The sequence below is a fragment of the Hippocampus comes genome, unplaced genomic scaffold (genome assembly GCF_001891065.2).
Source record: "Hippocampus comes isolate QL1 unplaced genomic scaffold, H_comes_QL1_v1.1 scaffold57, whole genome shotgun sequence".
Classification (NCBI taxonomy): Eukaryota; Metazoa; Chordata; class Actinopteri; order Syngnathiformes; family Syngnathidae; genus Hippocampus; species Hippocampus comes.
This window is the reverse complement of record NW_017805039.1, coordinates 2,221,607-2,244,647: the sequence shown is the minus strand read 5'-3', so window position 1 is coordinate 2,244,647 and position 23,041 is coordinate 2,221,607. Positions and strand designations below refer to the sequence as shown.

Genomic DNA, 23,041 nt, shown 5'->3' with positions numbered 1-23,041 from the left:
GGCAAACACTTATAAAAAGGGACAAAGCGGCAGATAAAGTGGCAGTTCAAAGTCAGCTCTTGTGAAGTCCTGATCATTATCTATCAAAAATGATCAGCAGCAGTCGTAAAGCCAGCGAACTGACAAGCTACAAAAACAATGTCCGCCATTTCTAAAACAATGCAGGTGAAAAATATAAGAATCGAAAATCCTACATCTCCGGCTACTTGAGAATCAATTTCATGGCGACAGCCGAGTGAGCATGAGAGCATTGTTTTCGGAATTCCTACTTTGTATGTTTGAATGGGGTGATTGGGAATTCTGCCTTGCCACAAATTACCCAAAAAGGGATTGAGAACAATGTCAGCTTGGTCGAAATTACATTTGCAAACTAATCATTTCAGTTATGCTGTGGCAGCACATTTCTGATGCTGTTGCCAGTTCTCCCTGTCCTTTTCCTGATGTGTAGCTGATAGCGCAAGCTCGCAAATTATTGTGTACCACCCCACAAAAAGCAAATGACCCCCCCCACCCCAATTTTTAGGAAGCGGTTGCTGCCATGCCACTTTGTATGTCAGGTTAAACTACCACGAGTTGAGAGTCATTTGTCAAATGCTAACATGCTAAAGGGATGCTAAAGGCAGTTCACCATTTAAAATAAGGGCTGGGCAAAATTTCGTGCTCGAGGGCCATGTTTGATTTTTAACACAGACAGATTGGCCGGCACATTTGTAGAATAGTAAAATGCGTGTGTAAAACAGGAAAATTTGTTTTTCTATTCAACAATGAATTCATTCACTCCAATTTCTTATTTCTTGACGGATAACTACGTTTCATGTTATTTCATGATTTCGTCAATTCAAAAATGATTTGATTAGATACAATTTAAATGTTAAATTGTTTATTTGATGATATGCTTTATATGTGTTATCAAAATAATTAATTTGCCAATGATTTCATGAGATAAAGGAAAAAAACGTAACTTTTTTGATGGTGGAGGTGGGCTACTAAGTTCATGAAACATGTTATTAACATAGCCTTTGCATAACTTTTTACATTCCTGATGATGATAGGCATCAGGAATGTAATTTGCCTTCAAACAGCAACTCACGCATGAAAGACTTAATCATAAATAGGGGCACAAAAAAAAAAAGAAATATCATCCACCTGCCGTTTAGCATTTAGCTTCTACTGTCTGTGGCGGCGAGTGCAAACACCTTTTTCCTGCGCAGCTATGACAGATGAGGTGCATGAGCGGGGGAGTCTTTGTCTCTCTCTTCCTTGTCCTCCTTTTCCTCTTCCTGGACCAGCTCCTCAGATTCTTCCGCTTCGTCTGTCTCCTCCTCCACCCGGCTCTCGGCCTCTGTGATTTCTGCGTGAGCTCGGCGGCCTTCACCCGGCGGCTCCTGCTCGTCTAAGGAGAAACCGCCGCGGAGAGGTCCGTAAGCATACAAGGAGTGTGCGGGTATAGATAGATGCAGGATACCAAAAAGGTAATCGTCGAGAGGATTAAAACTGAAAATGATTTGCTGTTAGACTTGAGGAAGTGAAGTGGTGGATCAAAGGCAGATTAATACACAATTACCTACGTTAGTGATCCTGTATTTCTATAAATAGTGGCCCAGGGGAGTTTAAAAAATAAACTGTTACTTTGGAAGAGATGGAGGGAGTAATGTTTTTTTTTATCTTACGAAATCATGTCACTGCTATAATTCACTTTACACAGAGTGAAAGTGGAATTTAAAACGAAATAAATAAGGACAACTATGGGGAAAAAACGTTGCATCTCTTAAAAACGATTTTACAATTCAAATACATTTTGTCACACCGTTCATAACCTGATGAACGCATTTTTGGACACATGGTCACATACTCCCAAGGTTGTCTTCAATATTCATTGAGGATTGCTCAGATGAAAGACTGCACACGTGCTTCAGTCGGTGCTGCTGGTTTGGTTCGCAGCAAGTGTCCCAGAACTGAGATTTCATTTGCTACCCTTTTTTTTCCCATGATGGGTTAAAACGAGAGCTCTCTGTTTCAGGGAGGGGTTTAATATTTAAGGGGACCAACCGGGGCACTTTATCTCTATTTGTTGAAATACAGCAATTCAATCCCAGTGAATCATAAAACCCTCAGACTTTGTATCATTAAAGAGTTGATCCTCTTTCAGAAAATTTCAATTCCAGGAGGAGCAGGAAGCATCCAATACTTTTCCAACTACTAATTTTGACTTATCGTGTCCAATCGCTGTGGAGTTCTCATGTTACACTCCTGAGTAGCTCATCGTGTAACGGACATTAACTGGTGGGGGTGTACCTAATGAAGTGGCTTGTTGTATAGCCTTCAAACAAAAAGCCCAAAGTTGATCCCAAAAAATAAATAAAGACTCCTCTTAAGAATGAAATCCTATCTGAATGGGCACCAAACAATGACTCAACATAATTGGAGCACTCAGTGAGCTGTGCCATTAGCGCCACCATCTGGTTGTTCCATCACAGATCAAATCAGTTGAAGTGATGTTAGATAGAGGACGAGGAAGGACAGAAGGAGGAAGAAGTGGGGAATGGGGAGGAGGGACCTGGACTCTGCCGAGCTCGATTCTGAGGGTTCTGCTGGACAGGGAAACTGTGGACCAAACTCCACGGCGCCGGCGCCTTGGCTAGAGGCAAGATCACAGCGTTCAAACGCAGCACTCGGCGATGAAGGTCATATGCGCTTGTTACTGAAGCGTGCTCGGTATGAAGCAAAATGTGGGTTAGAAGATGGAGGGAGGTGAACACAATGCAGCAGGAGAGTGCGGCTTAGTCCTAAATTCGCACTTTTAACAAAGAGTGACTAAATTTCCACCAATCTGTGCACAACTTCTTTGTTACTACTGATAAATATTGTTTTAAAATATATTAATTAAATAGAACAGAAACGTTACATTGGGTATTATAAAACTAAGCTATGTTGTATTTGGCAAGAGATTTACACATTTGTTTAGAAAAATATGTTTAGAAAATGGAAAAAAAAGATCACTGAAATGTGTTTTTGTTTTGTTACTGTGAGTATGTGTGATTGTATTTCACCTCCAGAGGGGGGCGCGCTCTCCTCCGTGTCAGCGCCAGAGCGCGGTGTCGGTCCTGGAGACAGCACCTCGGTCCGCAGCTTCCTCTCGTAGCTGAACTCCGGAAGCCTGGGAGCCTGCGGACGCGTCTTCCGGGCGGGATTCAGGAAGTAGCAATACGCGCAGCGGAAGGCTAGCAAGACCGACGACCAAAACAACAAAACAGGAAGCTGGTTAAGTTAGCGAACTCAACCTCCACCCTTTTTTTTTAAACTTCGCTATCTAATGTCGACAGAGCACAGTGCTAAAGTTCCATACTTCTTTTTGCCATTATCTCCCCTTTCTTTAACTCTAAAAGTTACGCCTTACATTTTGATTGTGTTGTTCATACCGAGGTATTGAAACTCTTCTTTCAGGGCCATGCCATTGTGGGAGAAGCACTGCTGACAGATCAAAGCGTATCTGAGGGTGTGGAGAAGACGAGTTCATTCAAGTGAGCTGACAAGAACTAAACAGCACCACCACGCGGACAACGTGCAGGTTGCTTGGCGCTCCAGGTTCCCATTCTTTGCCAGTGCCATCAGTGAATTACAGATGAAATAAACTTTGAACAATATATTTTTTTAAACTTCCGATGATGCAGGTCAGGCGCCACCGTAAGTTAAAGGTGACCTGCTTTTTTAATTGCATTTTTTTCATGCTTTTTTTGTTAAAGTGAAATTGATAGGATGCTTTTTTTGCAATGGTAACACCAAATATATAATATTAATAACACTCACACAGATACACAAATCTTTTCTTTTATCCCTACATGTCCCCTCCATCGCTCGCCATCGACTTGGTACCAGTCCGCGGGCTACCAGACGATAGTGAACTTGCTGTAGCGTAAGTCATTCATTCATTCATCAATACCTGTTCTGTGGTCCGTCTCCCACCAAGTACTCAACCACTCTGTCCAAAGCGCCCCTCTCTCTGGGCAGAACGGGCCTCGCCAGGGGTGGACCCGGAGGGTGCAGGCCTGGACATCGATATTTACATCATCACGCACTTTATCTCTCCATTTTTGGCTTTGACAGTCATTTCAGTTTACCTAAACCCGGTATAGGGGAGGTGGGGCTTCGGGCTACTACCCCCTGGTGGACAGCGGCGGACAGGGCACCTCTCTCGGGTGGACCGCCTGGAGCTGAGAGAAGGACACATTCTGGAGGGAGAGCAACACTGGCTGAAGACACTGCTACACCTAAGTGGCATTGACCTTCCAGCGCTAACATACAACATGACAATACACATTCACTGCAAGCATTACAATGCACTTCAATTTGCATTTGATCAAATGGTCACGATTGAGGGACTGGAAGAAATCTTGGATGAAAACCTGCTCCAAAGGGCTCGATGAAAATAATTTAGTCACTGCTGAAATAAGGCTGGAACATAGCCAAATATGGGAATGTGAAGTGGTCTGAACGCTTTCCGAAACGTCAAGCTACACATACAATTAATGTGAACATGTGAATAGCTGCTTGCTGTTCACCCACCGACAGGTGTCGCCCCGGGGCCCGGCGTGGGTCGACCTCCAGGCGAGGGCGTCATCAGCACGGCAGCAGGGGTTCCCGGGGGTCTCCCGGCCACTCCACGTTGGCGAATGTCTGACGATATTTGGGGATAATCAAAAAGCTGATGCTTTCTAATCTTCCTTGAGGAAGTTTTGGGATTATCACGAGGATCCATTCGCTATTAAACCCAATATTATAGGGTTAGGTTATTGCTTTTAAACAATATCTGTACCCTAACATGTAAAATGTGCTGCTTCGTATTTGTGCAACACATGAGGCAGGTACCTTGTCCTGGCCTGGGAGTCATCTGAGGTCGCACTGGGGTTGACTCCAGCTCCTAAATAGTTAAAATCAGTGGGCACATATTCAAATGTAATTAAAATAAAAATGGGGGGGGGGGGCACCCACTGCTTTCTTCTTTCCGTCTGGATCAAAGCGTTCCAGGATGAGTTTGGCATTTTTGTATGTCTCCGTTTCCATCACTTCTTCTAACTGCAAACACAAAGTAAGAAAAGTTCAATTCCAGACAGGGACACAATTGTGCAAAACCTTTCTTCAAAAAGCCAGCCCAGAGAAACGTGGCAAAAGAGACAGGTCAACGAAAGCGTGAATCGGAACAGCTGACGGAAACGTACTATCTTTTTTTTGGTGACCTTCAATTCTTCCAGGATGTCACCTGAAAAAAAAAACAATGAGAACGAAATATGTATCAAAAGAGACATAGCACAGAAAATAGCAGTTTTAATTGTCTACTTACTGTTCCTCTCCGTACGTTTCGAGAAAAGAAAAATGAGCAATTTGCGGATGAACCACACCCTGGAGGAGAGATAAGACGCTCATTGCGGAGGACAAAGCGGACGACATTTCATGACGATGAACTTTGCGTTTACTCACAGCACCGGATACAGGAAGAAAGGCAGCGCCATGGCTAATCTGCGAAGCCATTGGTCAGGCAGGTAGAGGCAATAGACCACCAGAAAGGTCAGCAGGTAGAAGACTGACGAGTAGAGGAGAAGCCGGCCCACCCACAACTGCACACGAAAACACACCAGTGAGGTCATAGAAACAAAGAGCACCTCCACAGTTGAGCCTCGAAGTGTAGTGGACCTTTTGGAGTCGCTGGTTTTTGGCTCGAAATTCCTCCAGCTCTTTTATCTCCTACAAAGGGGGGGAGAGGGGGGTGGGGGGGGGGATTAATGGTCATTTTAAGACACCAACAGCAGAGTGCAGTGATTACCTAAACCCGGTATAGGGGAACTTGAGTTTTTTTTTTTTTTTGCTGTTTTAATGTCGCTTGGATAGGCTGTAATTGCTAAGTGAATTTCGTTGCTCTGTACTTGTGTCACGTGCATTGACAATCGATTGAATTCCAGTCTCGGTACAACTTAAAACTTTTATTTGCAAAATGCATTTAAAGTGAATCATGTGGTATGAAATGTATTTTAATGTACATTTTGTCATTACGGTGGTACTTGGAGGGCCAAGTATTTTGAGGTGATACTTGGAGTAAAAACTTTTGAGAACCAATGACATAGTGTGTTCGCATCAGAGTGGCTTTAAGAATAAACAACGCGATATTTGATTGATTGTCTCGACAAGTCTCAGGTGTTCATAAAGAAGACATGAGAGGAAAAGCAATCAGGAGCCATCACCTTGTCCAGGTTCTCCAGCTGCTCCACTGCGGTTGGTTTTGTCTGCAGGAAATGACACAGAAATACATCAAGGAGATAAGGAAGCTCATCAATCAAAAAGCAGTTTTCATGGACAAGTTCACCATTTTTTCAATGTTTTTGCTGTCACGGCTGCTCTTCCTTCTCTTGGAGACTTCTACTATTTCTAAACATAGAAATCACGAGGTGGTTCCAGAGAATTGTAACTCAAACTATGGTCCTGCGTGGCAACATGGCACAGAAATAGATTTTGATATCACTATTTAAGGCTTGTGAGGGGGAACATAGCGGAACCTAAAAAGTGGAACGTCCCCACTGAGGTTGTGCGATTCGTGGACACAATTTGCTGGAAAATATGATCCTGAGGTCTTTTTGCCATGTCTTTGCCACTAATCGGAGCATCAGAAAAGCAAATTAATTCGTCATTTCCATCACTGATCATGTTACCCACGTCTATTTTTTAATAAGCGTTCCTGTTGAAATGCAAATCAACTAATTCACCTCATATAAGATATTTTCAACTGCAAACTTCACACATTCAAGCTACAGTGGCTAAGAAGAAGTCTAAAATCATAATTCACACCATTCTCCCTATTTTCTCAACGACTCCGCAATGGCCAAAAGGACATGTAAGTGTTTGGTTACTAGAGGTGCCATCACAGAAAGCTTCACTTTTTGCCACCTGTAATAAGTATGTGTGAAGTTGTGGAAAATGGTCTGTGATTGAAACGCGTGCTTACCTTCCATCGTGAGATCACGGCCCCCATGGCGCCTCTTTGCTGATTCTTTTGGCTCACTGTGGAACAGAAGAAGCAGTGTTCAAGTAGCCCGTTCAGGGTAATTTCAACATGTAATCCTCCTAAAACGATGCTGTGCATACTGCTTATGTATTTAACCACCACCAATTGCCTGCATCGTTATTTAAGGAAAAGCTGATCACAATGGGCTCTGTTGTTGAGGTTTTAAGGAAAAATAAATCTTGGAATACTAGACTAGTCCAAATCTATGCACATATACAGTAACATGCAACACTCTGCTCCGTGCTAATTACAGCAAAGCAAATTAATCTTGATCAGTGATTAAAGTAAACAGATAGAGGTTTTCTTAACCACGCAACACTCATCGTATGCCAGCAGCCTGCAGGATAGTTAAACAAGTGCCCACATAGCACTGTCCTACCTCACCATTAACATAAATGACAATAGAAGCCCAATAATTGGATACGGGCTACTTGCCAGGATGATACCTACATTAAAAGAACCACAAAAAACATTTACTTGTTGACTTTAGGTACACTGCAGATCAAAACTCAGGTTTGCTAATTTAGCTGCTTAGCTTCTTCCGCAACAACAGTTGTCACGCAGGCGCAACAAGGACGAGATTTACAAGATACTTTTGCTATTATCCAAGGTACTTACATTCGGTGATGTTTGGGGGTTTCAACTATCCAGTCATTTCATGAAAGACGGTGTTACAAAACAAAGAGTAGACTTTTTACGTTTCGGTTTGTCTTTGACAGAGCGAACTGACAGAGGGATCTGAGCTGCGCGGAGAGATGACGACAGAGGAAGTGGCGGTTGAAGCTACAAAAAAATATATATTTGCGATGTAGTTTTTCTTCCCAAACAAATTTTCATTTTTGTCAAGATTATTTCCATATCTATTATTTTTTTAGATAGAGGTTAAACTTTACATGACAGAATGAATCTATTGCGTTAAACGACGCTGAAGAATGACGACAACAATAAGTGGGAGTGTTTTCTCCCGACCAACGAACGATCCTTTGCGTTGTAGTTTTGATCCCCCAACACGCTTTTCAACTCCCACTTACGCGTGTGTTCAAAATCAAACATTTAGGATGAGGGATAGTCGCAAGTACAGTCCTGTACTTAATTTATTCCTCGAGATAATAATTCTCACCGCTAGCTGGGGCTATTTGACCATTTCTTTCGACCCAGCACGTGTACATGGGCCACATTAATGGGTTTACACTGCATTCGAGATTCGTCATAATTTAACTGACGGTTTCCCCTTTTCATACTGTATACTGTCTAGAAGCGTATTTCACACACTAATGGAGGCGTTACAACACACGTTTCATTGTCTTTGGATGTCAAAATTCATAGCAGAACCACCTTCCATAAAGCATAATGGCACGTCCCTATCAGTTGCGTGCGCGCGTGCATGCGCGTGTGTGCGACTAAATTGTCGACAAAAGAAATTAACTGATGCCACGCACACGCACTATGGCTCATACGTGCACTGCATGGCGCGTGAATATGGCGGAAAATTATTACGCATGAATACGTGCATGCATTACGATGCATGTGGCCTTGAGCTTTTTAATGACGCATGCTTCCTGTGCGCGGTGAAGAGTTATGGACGTCATAAAAAGAAAAAGCCTCAAACACTCACACGCGTTTGTGTTGCATCAAATTCACCTCACCCAAACTTTTTTTTTTTTTACTCTAACACCCAAACACAGACACACATGCACAATTATCCTGCTTGACTGAGCTGTAATAAGGCAGCACACCTCAGCCAAGGCCATTCAATTATGATGCAAATCAGCACATATTTGCACCCTACTATTACGCATGTTAAAATATGCGCACAGATCCTCATTATTTCAGCAAAGACATTAAGGTACACGCCTGTGTAGCTCCTCTTTATAGCCCTTGTAGTGGGTGAATTAAGAGCAGCCCGCCGTGAAGACATATTTTACACCCGGCAACATGCACGGCCACTTTCAGCCTCATTTGCATGAACAAGACTCATTTGCATGAACCAGACGCAGAAATATGCTGGAATCTTGTCGGCATAGAGCAATCCTGATTTGAAAATAAATTAATATTGAAAAAAAATATGACTCCATGTCTCTTAGAAGTCTTCTTCAAGAGCATTTTTCTAATTGAAAAAAAAACAGATTGTGTGATTACTTATTTTTAGACAAATTAAAAGTCAAATTCAAATTTTTATTTGTTGTAATTTAATAAATAATGTGGAAGCAAATACATCACAAAAATAATGTTTCATACAATCATTTTCCTATCTAATTAATACATGTTTTATTATTAATGATTATTATTTATTACATTTTGCATTATTTTATAATTACAAAATAAAACGCAATTTTTAAAAATGCAAAAATTGCATTTTCAAGTTTAATGAATGGCTAACAGCCTTCTCCAAAATATTCACCTCCATCCATTATCTGATCTGCTTATCCTAACGTGGTTAGCGGGCGTGCTGGAGCCGATCCCAGCTGTCTTCGGGCATGATAGGGGCACACCCTGAACTGGCTGCCAGCCAATCGCAGAAATGTAAAATACTCTTACGTATATTAGATGTTTGAGGAGCACTACATAATTTGGTTCATATTCCTATAAACCCTCCAGTAGAATATTATTTCCAATTTCCAAATTCTAACATCTTATAACAGATAATTTATTATTTTTCGTTTTAGCAATGAATTAAATGAGGTGTTGTGAAATGACACAAACACAAGACTGTAGCTAATTGTGAAAAATTCCGGGGGGTAAAAAAAAAAACTTTTCAACATTGAATAATAATAAACATCACAATAGCTGTGTAAATTCTTGATTATAGCTGATTATCTCACAAAAACAAAAACATAATAGTAAAAGATCATTAGAAATGGTTAAAAAAATCCCACAAAAACAATCCTAGAGACTATAAATATGAAGTATTGACTACAGTGGTTTTTGAAAGCTGACAAACGTTGAACCGTTATTTCAAATGTACAAAAACACTTTAAAATGGAAAAAAAATGTAATTTTCGGTCGCACAACAGTAAAATGTGGCATACTAACGTAACAGCTTCCTCTTTTTCTCAAAAAAATGTTCAATGACAAATTACACATTTTTATCATGCATGTTCCACCATTGTAGCCGACACTTGAATTAAGCGAGTGCTGTATTTAATTCTTATTATTTATCCTTCAATGTGTGTTATGTTCGCACTTTCGTCTCAAAATAATCACACGCAATTTTATGCATTTTCTGAAAATCAGAATTTGTGTGTGTGTATGCGTGTGCGTGTGTCCGTTGAGGAGATAATTTACAGTCCACCATTTGTTTGCGTGCATCCCTTGTAAAAAGCGTCTGCTGCACATTTTGTGGCACTTTGGTTCAAAGTCACTTTGTGCGGACGTAGACGGGGGTGCGGGGGGTCGTTTATTGGACTTGGCGGTCTGAGTGTGTCAAAATAAACCCGTGGACGACAACAGACGCCACTGTGAGGACGACAGATGTCCATATACACACAAACACTCACGCGCAGCTTGCTGTTGTTGGGACTCCAACGTGCAAGGTGAGTGCGAAAAATAATGATAATAAAATACTGTAAACAGAAAATGGTGGAAAAAAGAAAAACAAATGTATTAATCTATTTCTTCATGAGGCGTGAATAGGCTACGTTTGTTATGTTCTTCTATTTTATTTGTTATTTTTACTAACACCGTTCTGAAAAAGGGACACAAAAAAATTCACCCGTCAGTGGTTTTGACCATTTTTAGGCAGACAAGCTGGAAATTACAATATCTGAATTAAAAATAAGATTTTTCTTTTCATTCAAATATATACTGAAAGGTATGGCACGACTTGAGAAACGGATCATTTTGCAGTGGTCTGTTCATATTTTCCGAAGTCATACATCTTGTTCTAATAGTGCAACGATGCCCTTTATTTTAGATGAGCAAGAAGATATCACATAATCAATAATAATGAACATGATGATGACAAAAACACTGAAAATCAATTTTAAGATTCAAGGTAATCTACTCCCGAAACCGAAGTAGGAAAAACAGAAATCAAGAATGAAACAATGAGATCTAAAACGATCACATACACATTAGATTATTTCAACCTTTAAGTGTTTTGTACATGTACATTGTGATGAACGATGACATCTATTGATTTTTTTGTTACTTTCTATTATCATTACCTTCTATTACATGTTCAACAATACAACCAATCTATCAAATCAACCTGTAACATTACATTAAAAAGGCACATAACACATATAGCTCCTGAATAATTATGAAATCACCAAATTCCACCAATGTACTAGCTCTAAAACGGGAAATTTTTTAGGCGGCTCGTATAGCTTATATGTGATGATTCGTTTCCTTTTCGCCGTCGTTGTTAGGTTGCGGCAAAACGATTTTAAAAAATTATTTAACATCGAATTTTGCCTCGTTTCCTTTCCTTTTTTTCCTCTCGAAACTACGCCGAATTTCAAGTCAATTGTGTCGTCCTGCGTTGCGACGTATTCAGACCGAGGCCTCACAAACGTCGATTTTTTTTTTCATATTTGCCGTGCAGGTCACGAGGACGATGAGCGTTTTAACAGTCGAGCCGAGAAAAGATTTCTCATCGATTTGGGCCCAGTCGCACTGCAGGGAAGCTCGCAAGAATGCACGCAAAGCATCATCATTTCAAGTTTTCTCAGATTTTCTTCCAAAATAAACAACGACAATAATTCTCCCGTCTTGTTGCGTACACTTTTTCCCAGGCATAGGACACACGATATTCAATACGAGAAAATCCAAAAGAAAAAAAAAAGTGCAACGCTCAGTTTTGATTGACAAGGTCAGATAAATAGAACATTGCGGCTGTACAACTGCACTGCATCATATTGACAACTGCTCCTAATATTTTAGCTATGCGTTAAAACAGAAGCCCAAGTCCCGTTATTTGTAGTTACTTACTTTTACAGTGTAGGGACATCCCAAAGCAAACAGTTAAGCGAGGCTGTCATAAATGTGTGTGCGTGTGTGTGTGCACGCCAGAGGGTTGTTAAATTTTAACAACAGCGTTACATGCCAAGGTAATGGGCCGTTTTAGTACTGTTGCATGTGTAATGACATCCAAAACAGGTGAAGTTGTTAAAACTAGTTGACCCTGGCCATGATGTCATATGGACTTGTGACATAACCCTGCTCGCCACACACAAATATGACGTCATTTAATTGATACAACAGGCTCGACTTTTGGGAAGGACATTAAAAATTTGCCAAAAGAAACCGAAATGTGAGTTTAACAAATTGTACAGTACTCTTGTGCTAATCTTCATTTTTGTCAATGAAAAGACGCATTTGACACCTGCTGAGATTTCCTGTCTGGGACACAGACACATACACACACACACACACACACACATACATATATATATCTATATATATATATATATACTGTATGTGTGTGTGTATATATATATATATATATATATATATATATATATATATATGGTTACTTAATTAGTTTGTTAGTTAGTTAACACATGACACAAAATAATGCACCAAAACACAAAATCTGTAAAACTTTGTAAGTACGGTTGCAAGCATGCATCATGCGTCCCCCAAGTGTAAAAAGAAGCCTACTGCTGTTTAATAGTAAAGCGTAAAACCAATAAAACAGTCAGTCCCTGTAAAGTGCAAATAAAAAGGTCTTGTAAATTTGACACACCAGAGAGAAGAGTTTTGTTAAGAAACCTGACAAATTTGAATGGTATTTTTTTTTCGAAGTATACAAAACAAAGCATTCAAATTGTTAAAAAATTGTCCTTGCTCCCAAATGCTGTGGGCGTGGCCATTCTATTTCATCTTTCTAATGCTTACAAATGACAACATGTTTGAGCCACAAAAGTACATCCGTCCATGCTGCCAATAGAGACATTAGCCATATTGTATCACAAGTGTAAAAAAAAAAAAATTTAAGCAACAACAATCTTAATTTTGATAAGAAAGGAAGACTTGTATGCTTAATGTGGGAGGGAGGGGTAACTTCCTGTGTTTATATTTCTTCTCTAAACAGCCCTTGCTTCTTTTTGTAAAACAAACAAAACAAAAAATAACGCCAAAGAAAAAGCTCAACACAGAGTTGATCCTTTGAACTGACCTCTTAATAGGTATACACTGGCAACTACCCAAAACTAACTTGGAGTACAAACGTGCGGGCACGTGGCGCGCCCGCACACGCACGCACACACGCACATATACACACATACAGACGAATGAGCCCCTGATGCCGGTTTCGCTGATCAACACGAAATTTGGCAGACATGTCTGTCTTTACAGGACTTGTGTTAATCATATAAAGTTAATCATTTTAAATCATGTTAATTTATCTCAAAGACCCTTCCCTGAAATTGAACAGGAAGTCGGCCATTTTGGTTTGAGGCAGCCATTTTGTGCAAATGCCAGAGTGTCTCTACAGTATTTTAGTGAACTCTTTACTATGAAATTTGCCTCAAAAATAATTCAATCAGAAGCAGGTATTACAGGTAATTGACAGATTAGGTGGCACTAAATTGATTTTTAGTCTATGGCAACAAATGTGGCATAGAGCATGGCGCAGGACTCAACGTGAAGAAAATTAAGTGCCCCCAAAAGTTAGGAAGACTCGGCCCCTGACATGACTTTCGCAATGTCCCACAAAATTGGAGGTACCACAAAAGTGGGTGTAAAATGTCATTCATTACAAGACCAGAGGTGGGTAGTGACACGATATTTATTCTCGTACTTTTCCTACTTTTGTACACACACCTCTGAATAAGATGCATAAAAAATTCTCAACTACCCATTCCTGAAACTGAACAGGAAGTTGGCCGTCCGTCACTTTTCCCTTTTTCGCATCCGAAACTGGAGAATTTTGCGTATTACATAGCATGGATGCCACAAAAACCTGCAAAAAAAAAAAAAAAGGATTAAGTGACAGCTGGAGGGTTTTCCCATCAGAGCGACTTGCATTCCAGCCAGGATGCTGTGTGACGTGGAAAATCCTCCTCAGACTCATGCAACTAATACGCGCCGTAAATCATTGAGAAAAGACAAAAGACGTACCTTTTCCCGCTGTCAAGTGACCAGTTCAACTAAGTCCGGGATTTATTGCTGTATTTGCCCCTCAGCTGCTTTATTAAAGGACTGACCCTTGTATGTAAGGCAGCACCACTGGTAGCAATTTAATGAGGTGCCACATGCCGCTAGCTGCTGTTAGCGCCATGCTAATCAGCAAGATGAGAAAATGCTACACTAGTGTGAATGTAATCACTTATCGGTGCTAAGCTAACTGTTTATTTTGTTGCTTTTATCTGCAGTTAACTTTTTTGTTGCGCTTTTATGTCTTTGTTTTATGTCGTATGGTCTTTTTATGTACTGAGGACCACAATGGAAATACGCCCTTGGGCTTCATTGTGTTTTTATCCTCGGTGATACTTGACTGCATGTCGAGAAGTGCTAATAAGATAAGATAAGATAAGAAAACCTTTATTAGTCTCGTGTGCCCTTTTTGGTATTATCAACCCCCACAGCCACCACACAAAAAAGTATTTACCGAGAAACAGACAGAAGAGAGGCAAGGGGGTCAACTTGTCAAGATGAGACAAAGAAAGGCCCGGAATGCTATTGGTTGAGGTGGAAGTTAATAGCTGATCAGGTGCTAAGGGCTAGCTTCTCACAGTGAACCCTCGCTAGACAGCATTTCGTGGGATCGTTTTTCAAAGCGTTTTTACTGTACTGTACTGTTACCTCTCACTAGATAGTGAGAGGTAACTTTTTGCGGCTCCACACCCACAGATTTTTTTTTTTTTTAATCGCACTGATAGCTACAATTATTTGCTGTGTTGCCAAACTATTGCAAAGTATAAGTGGCTTAAGGTAGAAATTACAAGGATATGGCAAAGTTGACATTGCTAGTTACTTTAATGTAGCTTTCTACCGCGAGTTAGAACAAATTGTAATTCTTCCAAAGTTGGTTACGATCAAGGGAGGACTGACAGCCTCTTTCAATCGCTTTCCTGAACAAACAGTAAGAAAATAAAATACTGTAAACACAAATACAACATGACCTGCTGATGGCCTGAACTGACACCGCCATTCAACAGCACAGTGGTCAATGATTTAACCAGTTAACAGAGAGCCAACTTTATATTCTCCTTTGCTGACTACCATGTCATTCAACAGGCCAGGTCCACCTTTGAAAGGCACACACATTCAATGTCACAGATACTACAGTGCAGCAAGCTCACGTCAAATCCGGGTCACGGATTCAATTGAAAAGTTCAGAGCTAACTTTTACCGTTCCTTTTAACATAAATGCTAACAATGTAACACCCAACAGTAACTACAAAGTACCAGATGACTGCATATTATCAGTTGAACTAGGGTACAGGAATCTTCAAAGTCAAGTGCTAACAGTTTTATTGCTCATTTTGTTGGTTAACTTCTTTTTACTCTTGTATGACAGTTGATACCTCAAAAAAGGACATCACTTTTGCAAGACTGACTAGTTGATTGTTTTCACATCCAAACATGAACAGTGGTTGGCTTATTATTATGGCCGAGAACTAGAACTGATTATTTACATTTTCTTTATTGTGAATATCAGTATATGACAATGGCAATGCTATAAACATATTTAAATGGGGAGATTTTGAGCATTATTATAATGCGCAAAGGTAGAATTTTGAACTCATATATTTTTTCAGGTGTAATTACGTATAAATCAACGCCGAGGCAACCACAAATGCACAGACATTTGGCGGCAGTGGTGATAAGGAAATCTTCTTTCGACCATAAAAAGCATGAGCAGAAGCAGAACCGGGACATCTCATCTCAGATTTACTGGACTTGAGCGAGGCGACTGCCAACCAAGCTCCGATTGGACGCTTTTCTTTTTGAGCCCAAGCTCCTGGTAGACTCGTTCGTTGACATTCAAAAGTAGATCTGCTTTGGACATTAACAATGCTGTCCTTCAAAGATTTAGGAAGTGCTGTTCATTCCCACAATCCAAAGGACCCAAAGGGCCCAAAGGTGGGTCATCCCAGATGTCAGCTGCCTCATTAATTGGAACACGATGTAGTTATCAACTAGATCACCATAAAGGTGTGATTTGGGCCAACAAAAAGCATTAGGGAATAATTCTTTTCCTATCTCGAGATGATATGATTGGTACACATTCAGTGAGACCCACTGTGACTTTTATGGAGCAACAGGATCCCCAGGAATGTTTTCCTTCTTTTTGCACCATAGAAGAAAAAGTCAAAATAAAGTCAAGTACACAGAGTCAGTCCATGCAGCCCGGTCATGATCCTAACAGCAAAAACAATCGGTGCCTTTGTTTAATTGTACCCTGCAGACCAAAAAATGTGGGCAGGCTCAAGGTCAAAGTCTTATGATTTTTCCAAACGTCTCCACTATCGCCTGCTTACCATGTGCAGCTGTAATTTTATATTCTATAGTTTTATGTGAAGAGAACATTTTTAACTGGAAATAAAAAAATGTATTTACCAAGCTATAATCATCCGCCTTCTGATTCGGGCTCGGTCGGCGCGGGTCTTTGGGGCCACAACACGGCGGCGGCGGCGGCAACTGCGGCGGCGGCGGCTCTGTCCGCGGGCTACCGGGGCCTCTGCGTCCCGGAACCCCGCTCGCATGAGCATCCTCCGCCGGAAAGGTGGGCTCTGTTCCAAGCTGGCCGTCCTCCCGTAACTCCGCCACATTTTTACCACACCTTCCCAGAGACCTGCACAGCGGCGGACCCAAGTCCGGGTTGTTTTCTGTACGGGGGAACCCGACAGGAACAGATTCTCTTCCCCCGGAAAAGAGGAACCGAGGCAAGCCGGTCAACGGCGTTGGATGTCGGAGCAGGAGCGGCGGAGGCGGAGGGGTCACCCGGGATATCGAGCGGGGACGGCGGGGAGAGCAACGAGATCATGCCGGGGTGCGAATCACCCGAGGACGGGAGGAAGGTCGAGTTCGACCCACCTTACTGCGAAGGTCGGTTCGGTCAAGGCCCGAGTGAGTGGACGGAACGCACATGTTATTGACTAAATATAGCCTTGGATTTTTTTTTTCCAAAGTGTATTCTTACTCTATAAATAGCTCGCGCTTGAGTAAAAATAATGACATGACTTAAACTCATAAATGAAGTTTAAGGGCCACCAGAGCAATTAACGCCCTTAATAACGTCCAAGGTTATAGTTTGTGAGGTTTGTAATGTTTACTTTGGGGGAAATGTAAAACAGTCCCCACGCCTCATAAAACGTGAAAAACATGATTTTAGCATAACAAAGGCCAGTATATTTCAAATATTTCATGAAGAGGTGAAAATAAAAATTCAGTAAACTATAAGGTAGACACTAAAGCTCACAAAAATAAATGATTCTAAAACGATGAAAGACCAAACAAAAGTGTGACTGCTTTTAATATTGTTTTTGAATGCTGTAAAATAAAACCATTTTAAATATAAATCAAACAATTCAAGACCAAACGTGACTAGCCTACTCTGCTTTATGTAAAATGCGTTAATGAACAGTCAACTGGTGTATTTAAATAATACAAATAAGTGTATACCAAAATATTTCAAGACGAAACTTAAGTCGGCTGCTATATTTTAGGCAGTCTAATTGACTTAAACGGTCCATAATTATTTCAATACATTATAAAGTCAATATTACATTTTTCAAAATGTTTTCCATAAAAGATTGAATACCAAAAGAGAATACTATTTGTTTTTTTTTTTTAAGAAACGTGGTTTACCAAAACAATCAAAATACGTTGCGACGAAATGATAAGGTCTGAATTATGTTTTCAAGTAAAATAAAAAGGAGAAATCAACATTTCAATATGATATTTTGAATTGTAATTTTTAAAAATAAGAGCAAAACTGCATTTTAAGTTCATTAATATCAATGCGCCCAGCATATTCTGCACTTCCTTTCAAAATTGCAACGTTTCCTCTGCTTTCAAATGTGACCAAAATGTCCGATATTCTCTTTTGTTGAACTGTGACAAATGCGTTCTTGTGTCGCAGCTGCAGCGAGGACGAGTAAGAAGCGTTGCCCTTACTCCAAGCAGCAGATCAGAGAGCTGGAGAAAGAATTCCTCTTCAACATCTACGTCAACAAGCAGCGACGTGCTCAACTCTCTCGTCTCCTGCACCTCACTGACCGGTACGTGTTTGTGTGCGCGTGTGTGCGTATGTCACCTTGCGCATCCCCGCCCCCCCCCCCCAAAAAAAAAATCAAAGTAAACTTGTAAGAACATTCTTCTAGGTGGAGGAATGATTTGATTATATTAATGTGATGTTTTTTTGCTTTGCATCTCGTTTGGATCATTAAACATGCCCCGGGTCAATTTGACCCAGGAACATTATTGCTGTTCCTGAGAAAGGAACGGAACAGGAGTGAGTGTCAGGTGTAGCAAAAGATTCATTCAGTTTTTAATGTTCAAGCTCTTTTTTTCCACTTCTGTTGAATGAAAAAAAACTCTCATAATTCAGCAAAAAAAAAAAAAAAAAAAAACAAAAAAGACAAAACTACACATCAACAGCAACAACAACAACAAAAAAATGTACTCTTGATTATAACTTTTATGTTAAGATCTCAATTTGGACTGCTGGCTTTCAGGTCCATTTGATTTCAATTTTTTTTCCCCACCGGGTGGCGCTATGTTTTCCCATTCAAAGCTTATATTGCTGTTCCTGAGAAAGGAACGGAACAGGAGTGTCAGATGTAGCAAAAGATTCATTCAGTTTTTAATGTTCAAGCTATTTTTTTCCACTTCTGTTGAATGAAAAAAACTCATAAATGAACAAAAAAAAACAAAAAACAAAAAAGGCCAAACTACACATCAACAGCAACAACAACAACAAAATGTACTCTTGATTATAACTTTTATGTTAAGATCTCAATTTGGACTGCTGGCTTTCAGGTCCATTTGATTTCAATTTTTTTTCCCCACCGGGTGGCGCTATGTTTTCCCATTCAAAGCTTACAGCACAATTCCACACCTTTTACTGTTTCCAGCTTACCAAGGTCACATGACCAAACCGAGAAAATAGGTGAGCCTGACGATCGTTGCCTGAGGCCTTCGGCACTGTGATGTCATTTGGCCGTCCCCCTGAGATGGATCAAAATAGGAGGACTTCTCTGCTTCATTCATATCCTACAAACACAATATTTGAAACTTTTGACCCGACCTCCCCTTTAAGGGTTAAAATATTGCCGCATGACTACTTTACACACCAATGTTAATAGTCCATTCCTATTTGTAATGGATATTCACTCTATGATGTTTACGATGATGGCGAGTGACATCATGGCTCTAAATCCGACCACATGCTGTCATTTGTTTGGCCAGCGAAGAACCTGCCCCCCAATATTACATTAAATCAGATGTCTTTTTTGGTGGCCCCAACCCGGCGCGGCCGGCGGCAACTGCGGCGGCGGCGGCTCTGGCCGCGGGCTACCGGGGCCTCTGCGTCCCGGAACCCCGCTCGCATGAGCATCCTCCGCCGGAAAGGTGGGCTCTGTTCCAAGCTGGCCGTCCTCCCGTAACTCCGCCACATTTTTACCACACCTTCCCAGAGACCTGCACAGCGGCGGACCCAAGTCCGGGTTGTTTTCTGTACGGGGGAACCCGACAGGAACAGATTCTCTTCCCCCGGAAAAGAGGAACCGAGGCAAGCCGGTCAACGGCGTTGGATGTCGGAGCAGGAGCGGCGGAGGCGGAGGGGTCACCCGGGATATCGAGCGGGGACGGCGGGGAGAGCAACGAGATCATGCCGGGGTGCGAATCACCCGAGGACGGGAGGAAGGTCGAGTTCGACCCACCTTACTGCGAAGGTCGGTTCGGTCAAGGCCCGAGTGAGTGGACGGAACGCACATGTTATTGACTAAATATAGCCTTGGATTTTTTTTTTCCAAAGTGTATTCTTACTCTATAAATAGCTCGCGCTTGAGTAAAAATAATGACATGACTTAAACTCATAAATGAAGTTTAAGGGCCACCAGAGCAATTAACGCCCTTAATAACGTCCAAGGTTATAGTTTGTGAGGTTTGTAATGTTTACTTTGGGGGAAATGTAAAACAGTCCCCACGCCTCATAAAACGTGAAAAACATGATTTTAGCATAACAAAGGCCAGTATATTTCAAATATTTCATGAAGAGGTGAAAATAAAAATTCAGTAAACTATAAGGTAGACACTAAAGCTCACAAAAATAAATGATTCTAAAACGATGAAAGACCAAACAAAAGTGTGACTGCTTTTAATATTGTTTTTGAATGCTGTAAAATAAAACCATTTTAAATATAAATCAAACAATTCAAGACCAAACGTGACTAGCCTACTCTGCTTTATGTAAAATGAGTTAATGAACAGTCAACTGGTATTTAAATAATACAAATAAGTGTATACCAAAATATTTCAAGACGAAACTTAAGTCGGCTGCTATATTTTAGGCAGTCTAATTGACTTAAACGGTCCATAATTATTTCAATACATTATAAAGTCAATATTACATTTTTCAAAATGTTTTCCATAAAAGATTGAATACCAAAAGAGAATACTATTTGTTTTTTTTAAAGAAACGTGGTTTACCAAAACAATCAAAATACGTTGCGACGAAATAAGGTCTGAATTATATTTTCAAGTAAAATAAAAAGGAGAAATCAACATTTCAATATGATATTTTGAATTGTAATTTTTAAAAATAAGAGCAAAACTGCATTTTAAGTTCATTAATATCAATGCGCCCAGCATATTCTGCACTTCCTTTCAAAATTGCAACGTTTCCTCTGCTTTCAAATGTGACCAAAATGTCCGATATTCTCTTTTGTTGAACTGTGACAAATGCGTTCTTGTGTCGCAGCTGCAGCGAGGACGAGTAAGAAGCGTTGCCCTTACTCCAAGCAGCAGATCAGAGAGCTGGAGAAAGAATTCCTCTTCAACATCTACGTCAACAAGCAGCGACGTGCTCAACTCTCTCGTCTCCTGCACCTCACTGACCGGTACGTGTTTGTGTGCGCGTGTGTGCGTATGTCACCTTGCGCAATACATAAAAATAACAACACGTGTATGGAAAGCAGCAGTCTCCTCTCTTGCTGAGTTGAAGCTTCTTCGATGACACCTCAAGTTTCCATGCAGGCTCCTTCCTGTTCCTGCAGAGGGAAGAACGTTTCACATGTTTTTTTATTTGTATGCAAAGCAGTTACATAGCAACAGTGGCTTCAACTACTTGGCTGTGGCAGCCATCTATCTCTATTCGAATGAATTTTTTGATAAGAAAGAATCATTTTGTTATGTCTTGGCTGAAATTGAATCATTAAGTTGAACCCCGCCCCCCCCCCCCAAAAAAAAAATCAAAGTAAACTTGTAAGAACATTCTTCTAGGTGGAGGAATGATTTGATTATATTAATGTGATGTTTTTTTGCTTTGCATCTCGTTTGGATCATTAAACATGCCCCGGGTCAATTTGACCCAGGAACATTATTGCTGTTCCTGAGAAAGGAACGGAACAGGAGTGAGTGTCAGGTGTAGCAAAAGATTCATTCAGTTTTTAATGTTCAAGCTATTTTTTTCCACTTCTGTTGAATGAAAAAAACTCATAAATGAACAAAAAAAAACAAAAAACAAAAAAGGCCAAACTACACATCAACAGCAACAACAACAACAAAATGTACTCTTGATTATAACTTTTATGTTAAGATCTCAATTTGGACTGCTGGCTTTCAGGTCCATTTGATTTCAATTTTTTTTTCCACCGGGTGGTGCTATGTTTTCCCATTCAAAGCATGCAGCACAATTCCACACCTTTTACTGTTTCCAGCTTACCAAGGTCACATGACCAAACCGAGAAAATAGGTGAGCCTGACGATCGTTGCCTGAGGCCTTTGGCACTGTGATGTCATTTGGCCGCCCCCCTGAGATGGATCAAAATAGGAGGACTTTTCTGCTTCATTCATATCCTACAAACACAATATTTTCAACTTTTGACCTGACCTCCCCTTTAAGGGTTAAAATATTGCCGCATGACTACTTTACACACCAATGTTAATAGCCCATTCCGATTTGTAATGGATATTCACTCTATGATGTTTACGATGATAGCGAGTGACATCATGGCTCTAAATCCGACCACATGCTGTCATTTGTTTGGCCAGCGAAGAACCTGCCCCCCAATATTACATTAAATCAGATGTCTTTTTTTAGGATCCTTCATATTTTTGGGGGATTTATGATATTTTTGGAAATCAACTGAATGTGTCCTGTTGTTGTTGTGCAGACAGGTGAAGATCTGGTTCCAGAACAGACGAATGAAGGAGAAGAAGCTGGGTAGAATGCAGTACTACTGCAATGGACTTCAACCTCTCATGGATGCGTGAATTGTCGACGTTTAGATGAAGAATATCGAAGCAAATTTGAAATGGGGATTATTCATAATCGAAATGCTTTCCCATTAAAACGGTGACGCTCAAAGCGTCATATGCATAAGAATCACAGATTTTTAAAAAAGACATTAAAAACAAAAACACACGCACAGCATAAAATGCAATTTCACATTGGAGTGAATGAAATCTCGGCTGACTGTCAAATGGAGGAAGATCCAAATTAAAAGTCCTTGTCAAGTGAAAATGAACCGCTTGTAAATTTGATTAGCCAAAATAGAAGGGTGTCGTGAACAACCAAGCCAAACTTAAAATGATTAGAAACAATCATTAAGTGTATAAAATGAGGATTGGAAATCGTATTATATATACAAAACAGTTCTCGCCGCTCTGAAATCCACCACATGAACTGAAAACATGCCACCCTGAGCTTTCAACTGTCAAACAAATACTAATCTGGAAATGGATGCCACTTTGTCTAGCATCATTCTTCTGCCTATGCATGACTGGATGTTTGAAAATACATCTGCTGAAAACCTCCAGTGGCTGGAATATATCCCACTAGGTTGTCTTGTGGGGGTTTTCCCCACACCGCAA

At 40.6% G+C, this 23,041-nt stretch overlaps 2 protein-coding genes and 1 long non-coding RNA gene across 9 annotated transcripts; 2 read left to right on the top strand and 1 right to left on the bottom strand.

The window, feature by feature from the left end:
- Window positions 1-760: 760 nt before the first annotated feature.
- Window positions 761-16,685, bottom strand: lnpk (lunapark, ER junction formation factor). Of its 7 annotated transcripts, none has more exons than XM_019863979.1 (16): window positions 16,562-16,685; window positions 6,992-7,047; window positions 6,234-6,275; window positions 5,689-5,739; window positions 5,476-5,612; window positions 5,339-5,397; window positions 5,217-5,257; window positions 4,990-5,073; window positions 4,867-4,918; window positions 4,564-4,674; window positions 4,119-4,229; window positions 3,941-4,046; window positions 3,420-3,490; window positions 3,051-3,221; window positions 2,558-2,638; window positions 761-1,393 (listed from the first exon to the last, which is right to left on the bottom strand). In XM_019863979.1, exons 2-16 carry the CDS (start codon window positions 7,016-7,018, stop codon window positions 1,212-1,214), a joined length of 1,326 nt encoding a protein of 441 aa, XP_019719538.1. In that variant the 5' UTR covers window positions 7,019-7,047; window positions 16,562-16,685; the 3' UTR covers window positions 761-1,211. The 7 variants fall into 7 exon arrangements, with proteins under 7 accessions (XP_019719538.1, XP_019719533.1, XP_019719534.1 ...); XM_019863974.1 differs by lacking the exon at window positions 16,562-16,685 and adding an exon at window positions 11,984-12,406; XM_019863975.1 differs by lacking the exon at window positions 16,562-16,685 and adding an exon at window positions 11,984-12,405 and having other exon boundaries at window positions 4,119-4,211.
- On the top strand, window positions 10,383-11,765 carry LOC109512352 (uncharacterized). Its single transcript, XR_002167503.1, has 2 exons — window positions 10,383-10,584; window positions 11,598-11,765. It is a non-coding gene; the product is annotated as an uncharacterized LOC109512352 (long non-coding RNA).
- Window positions 16,552-22,806, top strand: LOC109512342 (uncharacterized). Its single transcript, XM_019863964.1, has 5 exons — window positions 16,552-17,050; window positions 18,087-18,231; window positions 19,415-19,899; window positions 20,928-21,066; window positions 22,342-22,806. Exons 1-5 carry the CDS (start codon window positions 16,552-16,554, stop codon window positions 22,439-22,441), a joined length of 1,368 nt encoding a protein of 455 aa, XP_019719523.1. The 3' UTR covers window positions 22,442-22,806.
- Window positions 22,807-23,041: the final 235 nt, after the last annotated feature.